At 41.7% G+C, this 17,546-nt stretch overlaps 1 protein-coding gene across 4 annotated transcripts in view; it reads right to left on the reverse strand.

The window, feature by feature from the left end:
• BAZ1A (bromodomain adjacent to zinc finger domain 1A) overlaps positions 1 to 10,854 on the reverse strand; it is a 67,051-nt gene extending 56,197 nt beyond the window's left edge. For 3 of the 4 annotated variants that reach the window (XM_067296724.1, XM_067296723.1, XM_067296725.1), the window contains exons 1-3: positions 10,745 to 10,854; positions 9,872 to 10,032; positions 1,995 to 2,273 (exon numbers count right to left, since the gene is read on the reverse strand). In XM_067296724.1, coding sequence (XP_067152825.1) covers positions 1,995 to 2,273; positions 9,872 to 9,984 — 392 coding nt within the window. In that variant the 5' untranslated portion in view covers positions 9,985 to 10,032; positions 10,745 to 10,854. Of the gene's footprint in view, positions 1 to 1,994; positions 2,274 to 9,871; positions 10,381 to 10,744 lie in introns of those variants that run through there. The other variant, XM_013940497.2, reaches the window with a different exon arrangement.
• Between the last annotated feature and the right edge of the window lie 6,692 nt (positions 10,855 to 17,546).

The raw sequence follows: 17,546 nt of genomic DNA on the forward strand, positions 1-17,546 counted from the left end.
AGATGAAGAAACAAGAAAAACTTTATATTTACTGCATATATGCTTACTTTTCATTTAAGCTTTGAAAAGCTAAGATGCACAAGCATAAATATTTTAGCTAGCAGTTTAGAAAAGTAGCAGAAAGACGGGAGGGTTGTTTTTGAAAATAGAAGTGTATGTTCTTCTAAAGTATTCTTTGTGTTAATAGTTTGGAAAATGGCAGTATCTTCAAAGACTGAGGACAAATGAAAGGTGTTTCATTCAGCAGTAAAAATCCACAGCTAAACTATGCCTGCACTTCATAATATACAGGTTTCTGGTTAAAAAAAAAAACAAAAAAACCCCCACTTATTCTATAAGCAAAAGTATTCTAATATTAATGGTAAGTGGGTCTACTTATTAAAGTAAGTATAAAGATGAAAAAGACAGACAGATATTGGACATAGGTTTCCTGTAAAAAAAGGCAGCAGCTCTACAGAAGCTCTTCTGTCCCAGCTTTGCAGACTAGGACTTCACCCTTTGAAAGTAATAAGTCGGAATATATGGAAAGCTATTCTGTTCAGCACCAACCTTGCTTATATAGCCATATAATTTCCTTACAAATTATCTCCTGCAGCACATCTGCACATTCTTTTAGGATTTTTCTCATGATGTAGTACAAAATTTGCTTTTAAAAAAGATCTGGATCAGCCACTGAAAAAAAACCCATAGAATAACTACTTTCCTGTATCTGTACTAACACATGAAGAAAGGCAAGGCCCAGTGGGAGCCATCTCAGGCCAGCCCACTCCCATCACCCAGTGTCCACAAGGTCCTGCCCAGAGACCCAAAGCTACCCACAAGCTGACAGGCTGAGCCACCTCCGTTGAACAGGGGAAGCTGGCACCTTGCCTCTGACAAAGCAGAAACAGCTGATCCCACGAAGGCTTGAACACACATTCTGCAGGTATTCCCCAGCTGAGCATGTTCAAATCTTTCCATTTTAAGTCTGAGTTACATAAGCCTACAAACTCATTTTGAAAAAACAAGGACCTTTTGTAGTCCTCTCCCAGAAGCTGCTTGAAGGAAGACTCAGACTAGCTAAGTGCTGTAAAACAGAGCATATATACCAATGACATGAGAAAGTGTCCAAAGTTCAAAAATCTTCCAAATTTTCACCGAGCAATCTTATCGTTCAACCTTCTAACTGAATGCTTTTATCAGTTTAAGAAAACAACAATAAAAATGCTTACAATATATAAAATCAGTAAGTCAGTGCAAGAGAAAGCATAACATAAACCCAGAGAGGGAAAAACAACCCTAAATCCCAGTCATCTATTGCAAACATTTTATAATTCCTCACTTCTCTGAGAATGTATGTCCATATCAAATACAATATTCTTCATGATATTACTTACTACCTGGAAAAAAAAAATCCAAACTTTTCACTCTGGCTGACCTCATCAAAACTTTCAAATGATTTTGAATTCACAGCTTCCCCTAGTTTCTAATTAAATCTCATTCCAAATCTTCACACTCAAAATGTCCAGTATACCTCTCTTCCCCCACACACCATATTTAGTTACCTCTTGGTCACACAAAACCTCATTTGACCTGAAAGAATGTCTAACCACTGAAAGCGCAGTATGTTCTTTGCATTGTGATGAGGTTAAAAGAAAGCAAACAAACAAAACCAAAAAACAAACAACCCACCTTCCTCACACAAACGCACCGGGGACCTGATACTCCTTTGCAAGTCCGTCACTCAGAAAGGCTACTGTGTCAAGACCTGAGAGAACCGTGCTGTCTCTGCAGCTGCTTCTAACCCAAGTAAAGAGATACCAAGCCCAGCAACGCAACCCTACTCTTAACTAAAGCAGCGAGGAGCAGGAGCAGCACCGCTAGCCAAAACACCACACGTGACTTCTGGTGCATTTGATGGAGTTTATTATCCTGATTTTCAGTTTAAGAGAAGCACACACACAAAAAGTGTCCATACCAAACAAAAAGAAATACTACTTTTTAAATATCCTTACCTTGCACCATTATTCCTAACTACTTCCACTGTTTCACCAACAAAATACCGATCCTTGACATAAGCGAAGATTTCATCACAGATCTCATGAAGTCGTGGGCGATGGGTAAGGGTGGCCAAGTAAAGAACTGGAATGATGAGTGCCTCTGGAAAACTTTGAAGATTATGCCTGGCTTTCTTTTCTGATTCCAGTGCTTCCTGATATGTGAGTCCTGGTTTACCTGTGACAGCACAACTCCATACAAGGCTGTTACACAGAATGGTGCGTTCAAAAAAATCACTGAAAAGAAAGGGGGCGGGGGGAGAGGGGAAAAAAAGATTAAGTTCTGGCTGACATGTACAGTTTGGTCACAATTAATACAGCAACAAATATCTTCCACAAGCCTAAAGTTCAAGGACAGCTCTACTTCTATGCAAGTTGTAGACCACATGGAATTAAATACTATCACTACCGTATGTCTAAAGCACACTGCTGTCATGACAAAGCAACCAAGGGTTATTTACCACTTCTATTAGGCATGGCATATTGTAAAACCAAAGTCTCTCCTCTCTATAGACTACCACAACAGTCCCATTCATTTTAACCACAGAGCATCAAGACCAACAGGGCTGCAAATAAATATTCCTAAGAATAATCACACTGAGTTTAACGTGTGTCATCATCTTCCCCATATCCCCTATATTTCCACACATACTTGCAAGAGGAGGGTCTAAAACTGTACAAACATAAAAAACCTTAAGATCACAAAAACGTGTTGAAACTTGAGTAAGTTTCAGATTTTGAGTGCCTTAGCTCACCAAATGAAAAGATGGGAGAGGTAAAAAATTAATGTCAAGCACTTCTCTAAATAGTTTTTATTCCTTTACTGTTTGTATTGCTCTTACAGAAAGCATTAAGCTATTTTTTCCCTACAGATTTTTCTCCTCCCTTGTTTTCCATTAGCAAATATTGGTTCTCTTTCTTTCCCCATATTTTCAATTAATGCTAAAATTACCATGTTGTTATTGCTTACCTACTAGTTATTACTTTGGGATCAAGAAATAAGAGTGTTCATTAGTCAGCAGCAGTCAGTTTTTGACAGGTATCAGAAAAACAGTGGTTTGTTAAAATAGTTTCTAGATGAAGCAGATAATGCTATTCACTAAACTATGTTAAAACATACCATACACTGTGGATCAGTGATCTGACAGCATAGCACTTTTTCAGTGTGCCCCAGTTCAGACAACGAATTGTATTTGCCTTCCTTTACAACTCCTAGCAGAATGTATGCAATATACAACATGACAAATTTAATTTTATTCTGCCCTCTATCAGTCTAACATAGCTATTTCAAGGTGGACACACAATACTGGCAGAACACTGCATGCTACTTGAGATAGCTATATTGAAGATTAACTCCTTAAAAAAAAAAAAAAAAGTAATATTTACATTATGCAGTGTTCCTAGAACTGTTCAGTATAAATATCTTAAAATCATTTCTAGCAAGAGGGTTAGAGAACTGGACAGTTCACACTTTTTTTTTTTCTTGCAGGCTCCCTGCAAATTCAAGCAGACAAATGTGCATCAGTTACACTGATGCAGATGATGATGTTCATTGCAGATGGACAGATGCAACCGTAATATTTTGTAAATGAAAATGGAAACTCCGGATTAAGGACAATGGAGGGTCCTGGCTCAGATAATCCGTTCTATATCAGCATAGGATTCCTCAGAGTGAGAAAAAAATGATTTAGCAAGAATATCAGCTGCAAGAGAAGAAAGGAAAAAGGAGAGAAAAGATACATAATATGAATAATAGCTACCAACTATAAAGTAACAGAATTTTTCTATCACTTTTGTCTACTTATTTGACACTACATGAGTCTAAAACCTGGAAGTAGTAATGAATAATGTGGTCTTGCTTAAACAAGAGAAGGAGAGGAGCAAAGAAAGAGAGAAAAGGAGAGAAATTATTCTTTAAACTTAAAAACTGATACAAAGAGGATGATTGTCAGTCATTCTTTGTGACTACTAGGGATAGGGCAGAACATCCTCTTTTGCTGTCAATCATGTTGAATCAGATTAGACATCGGCAAAAAATTAAACTAGGCATCTTTAAAGGTGTAGAATAGTTAGTCACATGTTTTAAAGAACAGGTTAGACACCTGGCTTTTTTTTTTTTTTTTTTTTTTTTTTTTTTTAAGGTGAAGGAACATGTACAACACAATCTCTTCAGGTCTCTTTCTGCCCTACATTTCATTACTTCTGTGTTATCTTCACAATACTTTATCCATTGAAGTCAATAAGACTACTTAAAATTAAACATTTACTAGAATCTTCATACAGCTGTGTGTCTCTACATATATATAATTTTGCGTCTCACTTACCAAAGAGGTTCTAGAGTTATCCTTAGGAAACAGATACCACCATAAGAATTTTTCAAAAAATCTATCAGGACATACTTTTTGAAAAACACCAAAGTAAAAGGGGGGGAAAAAAAAAGAAAAATAGAGAGAGACTATGGAGGGAGCAGAAGGAGATTAAAATAGACAGTGTCCCTTTAAGAGCTGCTGTTATTCTTTGTGAGGGGACACTGGGCAGTCAAGTTATTTAAAGCAACAGCATTGAACTTAACAAAAAAAACAAAAAAAACCCAAAAAACTTCTCTATAAAGTTTTTACACATGATTATTACAGATGCAAAATTCTAAGATTACTGTAACTGAAACATATTTGAAGAAAACATTTTGCTATTTGCATACGGCAATCCTTTATCTAGTTTCATTGTAGCTCATTTCCTCTTTGTTTTGTGTGGATTTTTCCCCCCACAAACTTACCAGGAAGCAAAAAAAAAAAAAGTAAAAAAAAAACATTCAGTTTTGACAGCATTATTTGTCTTTAGCTAGTCATTACATACAGCATGTCAAAACCATCTGTGGCTTAGTCTGCTAACAATATTATAAGTATTTCACTTTAACTTGGTTTGAGAGAGGAAAAAACAAAAACACAACAGTACAGCAGCAGATCTTATTTGCAGTATTCTCTCATTCCCTGTCTCTCTGTGGCATATTCAAGTTCTCACAAAAAGATTTGCAAAAAGCATATACAATAGCTACCAAAACAACAGAACAGCAGCAGGAATGATATAATTACTCTTTCCATGAGCAGAAAGAGTAGACTTGATCACATTCCACGTTCAATTTAAATTCACAAAAGCAAGTGCATTTGCTGTTCACATCATGTATACAGCCTTATCTACATCTTTATCTAGGTTTATTGTCTTTTGGGCTTTCTCACTGCTTCAAGATCTCTGTAAGTCTTGACAAGATGAAGAAGGAAGTTCATACAAAACAGTACATGAAGCTCTCTAGCACAGTCCCATCTGGCTGCAAGAAGTCAAATGGGATTGCAATGCTCTGCCCAGGTGAAGAGGTTCACATCAGCTCAACTATTTGAAGAGCAGGGACTAAAAACTGAGTTATATTCGTTAAAGGAATTAATGCTAACTCCTCAGTAGGATGTCTCTTAGCATTTACACTATACAGTTAGTTTTTCATACAAGGAAAGCTAAACAGCAAAATCATCAACAAATCATTGAAAAGTAGTTTAATCCTTCTAGTAAATACATATTTGATATGAGGCAATTCAAAAATAGAACTTGGAAATAAATTACTTGTTTCTGTGCTGACTGCACTTGCAAATGGATATAAAAACCCAACCTGGAACTGAGATGGCTTTTGTTTGAGCTTAACAAGTATTCGTATTGAATCTAAAATCCACTGTATTTTTAGTGTGCTTCAAGAACATGTTTGCTTCAAGTCATTTACTTTCATTCATTTTCTCAATATATTAAAAACCAAATTTTTGGGGTGTGGTTCTTTTAACAGAATAATTATATATTGGAGAATGTAAAATATGAGAAAAGGATGTTAAGTGAGTGAGATTTCAGAGACAGGAAAAAAGGCAGAAAAATTCAGCAGAATGGCTAATTTATAATCATTATTATTTTTAATCCTGAAGCCCTTATGAGCCTCCAATATATGATCTATATAGGCTATGGTATCAGGATATTTACGAAAGACAAACTTTGCCATTCTGGAACACAACAGTGTTCTTGTACTCTGCCTGTATCCAGAAGTAGGCAATAATACATATTGCAAAATAATGAGCAAAACATTAAAGAAAAAAAACAGGGAAAAAGCTTTTATTATTTAACATATACAGGATAATTATATATTAAGGAATATATTTCAAACTTAGGGTTTCTCTTCCACAAAACGGAACAATCCACATCATTTAACTACAAACACTTTAAACAGCCTTTTAAACAGACAAGCTTCTTTTTGACTCTGACAAAGAATTCCATAGGCCGATCAACAAAACTTTTTTTTGGTTAATTTTGAAGATGCCAACCTTCCCTTTTTCCCCTGTGTTTTATAACAAGAATGAGAAACAGTCCTACCACTATACCTATACTGTTCATTATTTTCATAGCTTTATCAAATGCCCTCTTTAGATCAGTTGTCTCTTTACAAAACAATCTAATCTTACAGGCTGTCTTCATGAACACGATTTTCCATACTTTAATAGTAATTTTCACTGCACATCTAAGTCAGCTATTAGCTTTCACAGACAAGGTGTCAAGGCCTGAAAACAACATCCCACTGATTTAATGGGTTTCTCATGCATCCCAACATACTTGCTTTTTCAGCTGCTACTATGGCTCGAGAGGCTCTTTTGTTGATCTGTCCACAGATCTGGCGCTCTACTATTACAACTAAGTATTAAGAACATCTCTGAAGTTCCCTCAGTTCCTGTTATTCTTCATAAATACAATGAAACATCATCACCTCACTGTACCCCCTTTTAGAGATTACAAAATTATGAGACGGTATTTCAGATTAAAGAGGAAATACATTCTTAAAGGGAAAGTTACTTTACAAAATACTAGTCTACCAAATTCTCCCTGCATTAGCATCATGCTCTCTTATACAGAGAGAAATAACACAAATTTACGATTCTACTCATCTCTACTAAGGCTGCTAATAGCATCAAAGAAGCTTTTCAACTTTGTAAATTTGTACTCCGTAAAAACTAAGAAAACAATATTCAAGTCTTAAGAGTTTATAGTAATCAGAAGTGTTAAAGCATTTGAGGCAGGGGGTGAATTCAGGTTACTGTATGTATTTATACAACCTACATGATCTAGTCTGATTCTGTAGTACTTAAATTCTCACTGAAAATCAAGTTATTATTGCAAAATTAGATTTCCAACTAAAAAAAGCACAAACTGATGCAGCATTGTCTTCTCAAGTACAGACTGATCTAGACATTGGTTTTCTGTCACAAAACAGCAAAAACAACTTTTTAAAAGTGCCTCTCTATCCCTATTTGCCCTTGTTTAAGCAAAGATTTTTTTTCAAAAAACATTAGCTATTTGAAGCATCACTTTGCACCTAGCAGAGACAATGATCGACATTTTTAAACTTGCTAGAAGATGACCCTATGCTCTGCAGTAGATTAGACCACAAACACCTAATCTAAGCTTATTCAACTGTGCCAGAACACATCACTAAGTAAAAAACACTGAACAGATCAATCAAAGCACCTATTTTCACCCAACCTAAACAATATCAAAGAAAGAGGAGGGGGGAAAAAAAAAGCATACCAAAAGTTTCTGCACGGAAGGCAACAGTATTCTCCCCTTAATGCAAAGTCTAAGGAGATTTAATAAACTTTAGTTATTGTACAAATACAACATACTAGTCCTGATTTCTGTGCTAACCACCCACTGACATTTTTGGGATAGCCTGTGTGAACACAATTTTAAATTTATCCCAAAATTCATTAACTCTGGTTAAAAATGGAATCTGGTCTTTCACACTTTCTTAATGACAACATCCTTGCAGTATAAATAAGTCTGTCAGAGTTTTTGAAGTCTTCAAACATTTTCAGAGCAGAAAGATGTTTTAAGAAGATACTTTTCATGGTAAAGCTTTAGCAAAGCTACATACACCCAAAACATAATTCAGAAGTGTCCACAAATGCTTGAGAGTCATCTTATTATGTGATAACAACAACTGTGGCTAGAAAGGCAGCATTCAAAACAGTGGAAGTAGGGGGAGGGGGACTTAATTTCTACAGAAACACGAGGTTGTCAGTTCCTGCTTGTTACGTTCTTATACACCCTATATGATAATGCTCCTTACAAAACTTCCTTAAAAAAATATTTAACCCTATGCGCACATACTAGATTCTGCAGTAAACAGTAAGGCATTACCCTTCAAAGTTACCTAATCCGACCTCTTTAGAATTTTATTAGGTGAAGTGTATTTGAGTAAGAAAAGCAAGTCTAAACATGAAAAAAAACTTAGGTGTGATCTAATTTCATATGCTGCAAATGAAAAGTATTTCACATTTAATCTCGTTCGTCTGCACTTCTTTTTCAAAAAATAAGAGTTTGGATTTGGAGGACCTTTTTCTAGGTGGGGAGGGTGCTGGATCAGGCTGTAGCATTAAAAGGCGTGCATTCATCGGCTTTCAAACTACCCCTCTCTCAATACTTTTTATCCATTGTTCTTGCAAGCAATAAATAAGTGACAGCAGGTTGGGGGCTACTGGTGCATTTCCCCAAAATAAGCCTTCAACAGTTAACAACGGTTTCGCAATTTCCATTGGTCTTTTCACACACGGAAAAGGAAGGGAAAAAAAAAAAGAGAGAGAGAGCGACTGCAAGAGAGACAGAAAAACACAACTAAAAAAAAAGATCCTGAGGGGACAGGTGTATTTCTCAAATTTACTGCTCGTTTTAAGACGATTCTATAACGCGATCGCGCTCTACCGCGAGGAGGTTCGATGGCTGTTGAGCCCGGCCGCGGGGGGGGCGGCTGCGAGCGGGGCGCCCGGGCGCGAAGGCCGCGCAGGCAGCGCGCCCGGGCGCGGCCGCGGCCCCGCCGGACAGGTGCAGCGCCCCCTTCTCCCCCCTCCGCCCGGCCGCGGCGCTCAGGGCCTGCCCCCCCCGGCGGAGCGGGCGCGCAGGGCCAACGGCAGGGCTCGCGAGCCATTTCCAACCGGGTCAGCCGCGACCCGCCGCGCCGCCGGCCCCGCGGAGGGCGGGGCGCGGGCGGCCATGGGCGGCGCTGACACCCCGGCCCGGGGGAGGGCCGGGAACAAGGGGTTAAGCGCGCCGGCAGCGAGGGGGGCGGCCGGGAGCGGGGCCGAGCGGGCTCCGCCGGCGGCGCCCCCCGCCCAGCTGCTAGGACAACAATAGTGCGGCTGGCACATGTCAGCGGCGCGCCCCGCGCGCAGGGCCACCGCCCCCCGCGCCGCCGTTTGAACCGCGGCCCGCGCCGCCCGAGCCGCCCCGCGGCCGTTGGTGGCCCGTTCCGCGGCGAACGGGCGGCTGCCGGCGCGGGGGGCGCGGCGCGGCCTAGCGCCATCCGCCGCCGACACGCGGCTCCCCACGGGGGAGGGGAGAGGGAGGCCGAGCCCCGGGCAGATCCTTGTTGCCGCCCGCTCCCTCCCACGCACTCAACTTTCACTTCCCCGCCGCCGGCCGGGGGCAGGGGCGAGAGCGACTCCGCGCAGGGGCCGCGCGTCCCGCGGGGGAGAAGGAAGCGACCGAGGAGCTCCCCCCTCCTCATGCGAGGCCGCGGGATGCCCTCCGAGGAGGGGAAGGGATTCCCTCTGCCCAGGGCCGGAGATCCGCCCTCTCCCCCCACCCCCTCGGGAGGGCACGGGCGCGGCGCCAACCCCCCCCGGCTCCCCGCGGCGCTGCCGGGGAATCCCCTCCCCTCCCAGGTGTCACCGTTCCGGGGGTTAAACTGCTGCTGCTCTCGCGCCCGCCCGCCCGCGCCGCAGGGAGACGCTCGGCCGGGCCGCGCCGCGGTTGTCTCTTACTCGTAGTCCCTGAAGATCTCGTTAGTGACCCTGCAGTAGAAAACGCGCTCGTCCGGCCGGAGGTCGGCGGGAGGCTTCTCCCTCACGAAGGGCTTTCGGTGCAGCAGCGGCATCGCCCCGCTCCGTGCTCTCCTTCCTTTCCTTTCCTGCCCCAGGACCCGCTTCAAATTGGAGGGAAAAAGACGGAGGGAGGGAGGGAGCGCGAGCCGCGGCGCCCCCGGCCCGGGGAGGAGGGAGCGGGGCCCGGCGTGTCCCTCCCCCCAGGGGTGCAGGAGCGGGAGAAAGCGCCGGCGGCGGCACGGCGGGCTCTGGCGGCGGCGGCAGCCTTTTGTGTGCCTGACACGCCGCTGCCTGCCTGGGACTGAGCGCGGAGCGAGCGGCGGCTCCTTCCTCCCCCCGCCTCCTCCTCCTGCCTCACAATGGGGCCATGACGCCGAGCAGCAGGCGGAGGCGGCTCCCCCCGCGCCACACAACGTGCTCGGCTCGGGGATACCCCGGCCGCCGCCGCCGCCGCGCTTTGTCTCCGCCGGCTCCCCTGCCCCGGGGTCACCCCCTTCCCCCGCCTCTGACCCGCGCGCGCCGGGCCGGACACCAACTTCCCTCCCCCGCCGCCTCCTCCCCGCAAGCAGACGCCGAGGAGGGGCAGCGCCGACCGCTTATCTCCCTCCTTCGCTTCCTGCCGGGCCGGTGCCGATCGGGGTCCTCGACCCTTTCCGCCCCGCGCCCCGCCGCGGCCGGGCGGCTCCCACCCCCGCCCTGCCGCCCTCCGCGCGCGGTGCCCTCCGCGCCCGGCCGCCCGCCCCGCTCCGCGCGGGGCTCCGCCGCCCTCCCGCCCGCGCGGCCGGCGGCGGGGGCTCCGCCGCCCCTGCCTACCTGGTGCGTCAGGAGGCCCCTGGCTGCGCGGCCCGCGGAAGCGCGGCCCCCTCGCGGCTTTTCTCCCTTTTCGCTGCCCCCCAGCTCCTGGGAAGTTTTTGATCTACTTCTTCAAGCCCTCAATCAGGAAGAGCTGCGGGGAGGAGCTTTCCACTTCTCTCCCCTACATCTTTATTGGCCGCTCGGTGCCTTCCAGTGTGTGTCACACAGGAAGACAGAGAGCTACATTATTAATTAATGACTGAGAGGACTCATCCTCCATTTTTGAATTATCAGCCTCAAGACCTATAGCGCGGGGAGGAAGCTGGGCCGGGCCGGGCCGGCGGCGGGGCAGCGCGGCCCTTTGCGCGCTGCGCCGCGCCGTGCGCGGTGCCGGGCCCGGCGGGGCTGCGCGGCGGCGGCGGGGCGCCCGGGCGCGGAGCAGGGCGCTACTGCTGCGCCTCGCTCGCTCGCTCGCTCGCTGCCACGAGCGTTAGCAGCGCCGCGGCAGGCAGCGCGCGGCCCCGCGCGGCCGCCGGGCTCCCCTCGCACCCCGCAGAGCCCGCGGCCCCGCTACCTGCCCGCAGAGAGAGGGCTGCTCTCCGGGGCTGCTCTGGGCAGGCGGATCACAAAGGTTTCCGCGTTTGCTAACACAACGACAAGAGACTTTTCTCTTTCAGTCACTCCTTAAAAGCGAAGGAACATGGTGCTATCAGAGTGTAACTGCAATAGGGATACAATTTGCCTGAAATTAAGATCAACTATATGTAAGATGTGTGTAAGAGTTGTACATGGGCCCCTAAACATTGCTGCACTTTTCCCCAGCTAATTGAAAATGTCAATGTATTACCACTATATTAACTTTCACTACTCTTATTATTACTTTATTATTACTTTAATGCATTTACAGTGCCACTGATAATTAAAATTGGGATGTTAATTTTGATCTTAAGAGTGCTAGCCAGCTTAAAGACATAAGAACACAGGAATTCCCCATCTGTTGTAGTTCATCATGCAAGGTCCAGACCTGCGAACATACAAAATAATTGTAGACATTCTGTAGAATTATTCACATGAAAAACATTTGAAGGCTGATAGCTAAATAGAAGTTTATAACTTAAAATTCTGTTCATGCAAATAAAGGTCCTGTGCTGTCTCCTGCACCTGTGCATTGGTTGTTTTCATTACCACTGCCAGTAAAGGCAATGATCTGCATTACTACCACCTGTGTGAATAAAACCTAAATGAATGTTTACAGTCAAATTGTTGAATAACTGTCTTTAAAAAGTGATCAGGTTTTAATCAAAAGCCCTGAGAACTGTTAATGCTCATTTCTTCTAGTTAAGATTACAAAATATTAAGCCTGAGATAAAAAACAGGTAACGCATAAGTCACTCTAATTTCTACCAGTTTATTTTCATTTGTGAGTTGCCTTCACTTTCAGTTTTAAATTAATTTCTAGCAAAGAGCATAAGTGCAAGTTTAGTTAATTCTCTTTAATGTATCTAACACTTGTAATTTTTAGTTAGTTTTGCATCAAAGCCATACAGTATGCTATGGCTGTGACATTTAGTGTTGCCAACTCTACGATTACAGTGCAAGTTTTGCAACATTTAGCTTTTTTTTTTAAGCTCTTGCTCTTCAGCAGATGTGATTAAATAGGAACCTCAGTTTTCATTAAAAACAATTACATTTCTCTACCTCAAGTTTGAGAGAAAAGTTTGAATATGTGAACCTGCAAAGCTCATAAATCAGAAGGGAAATAAAAGCCCTTAGTTTATAATTTTTTAAAGTCATTATTTTTAAGCTAGTACCATGGTATTTGGAAACTTGGCTGATTTTTTTTATGCTTGGATTGTCAGCACAGCATTATTTTAGAACTAGTTGGTATCCATGAAAAATGCATGAGTTGATAGAGCTATGACATCAAAAGCAAATTCCCTTTTCCTTTTTGCTCTCTCTTGCCCTCTTTCTTTTCTTCTCACCTTTTCCTCCTCCTCTTGTTCTTCCCCCCTCATTATTTTCTCAGTGGTTTTCCAAAGAACAGATCCCTGTTGAGTAATAGGGTTGCACTATGTTTTCATATTCTAAGGGTACAGAGGAGCAGTTCATTTAGTTTTCACCTCTGAATCCAGCTCTATCCTTTAAAATACACTAGTTCAGGTTCTGATTCTGCTCCTACTAAGGTCAGCAGGAACAACAATTTTTATTGACACTGGCTAATGTCAACTCAGTAGCATAGAGATTTCAGTAGAAATTAATTCTGAGAAATCTGAAAAAATATACTTTCCTTCCATGGAAATATTTATTGTATTTGTTACACTATATTTCATTACTATAATAATTTGTTCCTTTGAGCACATCACTGAAAGAATAGTTTTGATACAAGAACTCTTAGTGATGTAACAAAGTGGCAAAAAACAAATTGCTTTTGTTTTTTAAATACAATTCATACACTGATAGCTATACTAAATGGAATTCTCCAGCCAGTGAAGTTGCAGTTCTCATTCACAGAACTTTAAAAACAGTTGTACTGAGAACATAAAATCTTATAAAATACTTGGGCTCTTTGCTTTACAACAGTAGAACAATTTCCTAGGAACGCCACTGGCCCAGGCTCAGGGCAAACCCAAACCGGTCCTTCAAAGCTCTCCACAATTCTGCTCATTTTTTATTTCTTTTCACTTGCTCTTTGCTTTATCAAAGATTTGCTTCCTTGTCCTGTCCTTATCTTCCTGTCTTCAACCCACAAAGAGCTGATTTACAAAGAGATACTCCAAAATATCTATTCAGATCAACCATTACCAAATAATTCCATATGTGACGATTCTTTTTCTGGAACAAGTGGAACACATGGAATTATTTTAGTATAGCTTTGCCACTTTAAATTCACACCTAACTTTATATTGGATTAACTAATATTTAGCCAAACCATACACGTGGAATCAAACAATCATACATCTGTTTTACCTGTACTATCATGCAATCGAGAGGGTTTTTTTCTGTAGAGAATATTTAGCCACTTGCTTGCCTATTTTGTTGTTGATTTTTCTTCCAAAAGTTGCCACTTTGTTCTCTCAGGGTCTTGCTGAAGTCAGAGAAAAATTTTCCAAGAACTTCATTGAACTTCAATTGAGACTTTAGATTCGCAATGCTAATTTTTGTAAAAAACATATATTTGAAAAGACAAACTTGAAAAATGAACTAATTTGTGTAAATGATACATCGCTAGTGAGTTGTTCAGACAAATTACAACAAGGCATAATTTAATACCAATAATCTCAACCCTTTTCTCTGTTGATTGAAGAATGTTCAAAGGGAGAGGAAAAGTATAACAAATATGTGTGAGCATCGACTCATTTTAATGCACTGAGTAGATTATTTTGGGGATAGTATCACCGCTTTTCTTTCTGAATGTTGTTTTGGATATATTTTACTTTCGTAATGCAAACAAACCATAGATTACTTTTTTAAAGTGTAAGGCACACAGCAAAAACACCTTATTTATCTGATTACGCATTTTACAACTTACTGATACAGCTTGCATTCACCTTTTGCCCTTTCTCCACCACATTGCTGAGCATTTACTCTTTTGATCATATATCTTTATTTAGACTTTAAACTATGTGAGCAAAGACAATGTGCTGGTTTTATCAATACAGTACACTCCAGCTGTGTATAAGAGTAACATTTGGTCTGTTGTCATTTACTGGCTGTAAAGCACTATGCTCAGTTTTTAATAACATAGGCACTTATAAATAACATACTTCAGTCAAAAAGGGAAGAGATACTCAGATAATTTTTCACAACATGTTTCATTTTTCTTTCATTTTAGCTCAGTTGTATTTCAACACGCTTTTAAAGCAGTTCTGTAATCACAAGGATAGTAGGTTCCTTATTCTGCAGCTGCTGGATGCATTCAACACTTGTTGCTTTCACATGAGTCACAAATAAAGGAAAAAATAAAGAATCAACCCTATGTTGAATGAATTTTTGGTATTTTCAAACTTTGTCTAGTTTCTTAGTAGTCTTATCCCAGCTATACCACAGTTGCAAATGCCCAGTCTTTGGTTCTTTTACTATAATACATTAGAGGACAACAAGTCATGGCCAGAGACTACTCTGCCTACTGCTAAGGTTAAATACCACCTAATACAACAGGGCCCATCCCTCAGCAAAGTCCTCTGGGACTACTGTGATGTTTCTTATATCATCAGAGTTATTCTACAGAAAGAGTTATTCCGTGTCCTTCATTTTTTTTCACAGTTTAATATGATTTAGGCATACAGTCCTCACTGCATTTAATGGATATTGCATGCTTAATTCCCATGCAACTCCAGAAATGAAGAGATATATTCCTTTAAGATTTACTTTAATCATATTCTACTTTTTCCCTCTCAGAAAGGGCTATTAAGGCTATTTAAACTTATAACCTTATACTAGTGAGGAGGAACTCTGACCTCATCTACTCAGCAGTTATGACCATGTATGATTGGCCTCTGACCTGATTACAAAATGATAAAATGATGTTGTGAAACAGCTATTCATTTCCTAATAGTGTCTCTGAAACCAGCTTAAACTGTTGAGAGAATTGGTACTGCATTTTCTTATTTTCAGTTGTAAGGCACAGGATACAGCATGTTGATACTACTGTAATTGTCTGACACTAAAATATGCTGAATTTCTCACTGCTAACCAATATTTAGAATGAATGATGAATCATTTTGAATGAATGATAGGTGAATTTGCTATCTTTTGCTATAAATGCACATTTTCACTACTAAAGTGATAGATGGTATTTTAGAATAGATTTAAATATCTTGCCTCAACCTGCTTGAGATCTGGATCTGAATAAGATATTCTTTATGCTCTTAAATTTTAGATTATGAACTCTAGAACTGTGTAATATTAATGTAGCATTTACTAAGATGTTTCATTGACCTTATTTGAATTAATTATATTGAACACATCTCTGTCCAGCTGCTGAGTAGAACCAATAATTTCAAGAATGTTGCATTACTTTATGATTTTGTTATATGGCTAAACAGTCCCAACATTTTTTAGTAATACTGAGATGAGACAAATCGTTTGCATGTTGAAAGACATCCCATGCAGTGTAGTTGCTATTTAGGAGCACATGAACAGAAGTGGGCCCAATAGCCGATCCTGATTATTTAGTCAAAGATTACAGTGATGATCCAAGCTGAAACACTTAGTTCTGCTCAAATATACACCATGTCGGATTTTCATTGAGTCATCCATTTGACAAATGTAATGACTCACCACTATGACTAGTATCCTGATTTATCTCATCCATTTAATACGAGACTCCTTTGGCCCCCACCTTATTTTCCTCTGTCTTGCTACTCATCTCTCATATAGAGCTTTAGAAAGAATGAGGCAAGGAGGTAACTAGGCACTGTTCTGATGGTGCATGCCAAACAAGTGCAGCTTGGAAGAAACCAGTAGCTGCTTGAGCCCCATCTTGGCTAGACTGGGATCTGGATGTCTCCCCATCTGACATGGCTCACACTAGTAGTGGTATACACCAGTGGAACAGAGCATGCCCTGCCACGTCACTCACGCGCGTGCATAGATACCAGCCACCCCTTCAGCCCAGGTGGATGAAGGCAGGAGTAAATGACATCTTGCCCAGGGAGAGCAAAATAACCTACCCTTTTGATTTAATGCTTTTGCAGGACACTGCTGGAGCCTCTCTCCTTTCCCTAGCTGCTTGTGGCAACACGGTGCTGGCACAGTGCTCTGAACCTGGTGTGTTGAGTGCTAAAGCTGGAGCGCAGCCCATCGTCCTTGTACATCCCAGCCACAGAATATATTGTACAGGGGGATGTCACACCCAAAAGAGCTCCTCTGAAAGGAGGACTCCTGCTAGCCACAGCCCAGATGATGATTCTGCCTCCTCACACAGATCCATACACAGGCATGCGTTAGAAGTACACCATTGTCACACGATGCCCATGCTGGGGCCTCACACACAAGGGAAATTGAGATATTGGTTGAATTTTTGCATTTCTTAAAAGTCAGGCACATGTAAATGTGTCTGTTTATATAGAGCGCATGCATGTAGAGCAGAACTAAAGGAAAAAACAACTTAAAAGTTGAAAAATCCAGTGCATGTTTTGGTCTTGCCTGCTTTGGAAGACTTAGGACAGCTAGAAAGTTAGCAAGATTGTTATAGTGTAGTTGCTAAGGATACAAATGTTCATAGCAAGGAAGCAAATTATCTTTAGTCAATTTAAACACTTTTGATTTTAGTACCAATTCAGTGCAACATTTGATAGAAAGAAATTGGTAAAGATTCAGTAACTTGTGAATTAAGAACTGAAAATTATTTCATTAGTGATTTCCAGGAGGAAACTCCATCCAGGAGTTTCATAAACAAAAAGCAAAGACAAGATTTACAATCCTAAGATCACATTCAGATATGGATGTTACAATATTTGAGACCTCATTCAGTACAACCCCACAGTATGGACACAGATGTAATTTTATAAAAATGCTTCTATCCTTATAGTTTATTGTCATGTAGGAGCACCTTCTAGTGATGCAATTAATCTTTATCATCTCTGAATGCACACATGTTTAGGGTTGAATTGGTATAAATATTTCAGTCAAAAAATTTTTTTTTAATTTCCACCCTAGTTATCATAATTACAAACTGTCATCAAAAATTGTATGTAAATCTAGGTTTATAGACAAAGACTGTAATCAAACATTAAAACAGGCACATCTGTCCCCCTTGTCTCCAACAAAACAGAAAGTTACTTTAATTGTAAGCCTCCCCTAGACCTTTAGGGCAAAA

This window comes from Apteryx mantelli, chromosome 4 (assembly GCF_036417845.1).
Source record: "Apteryx mantelli isolate bAptMan1 chromosome 4, bAptMan1.hap1, whole genome shotgun sequence".
NCBI classification, from domain to species: Eukaryota; Metazoa; Chordata; class Aves; order Apterygiformes; family Apterygidae; genus Apteryx; species Apteryx mantelli.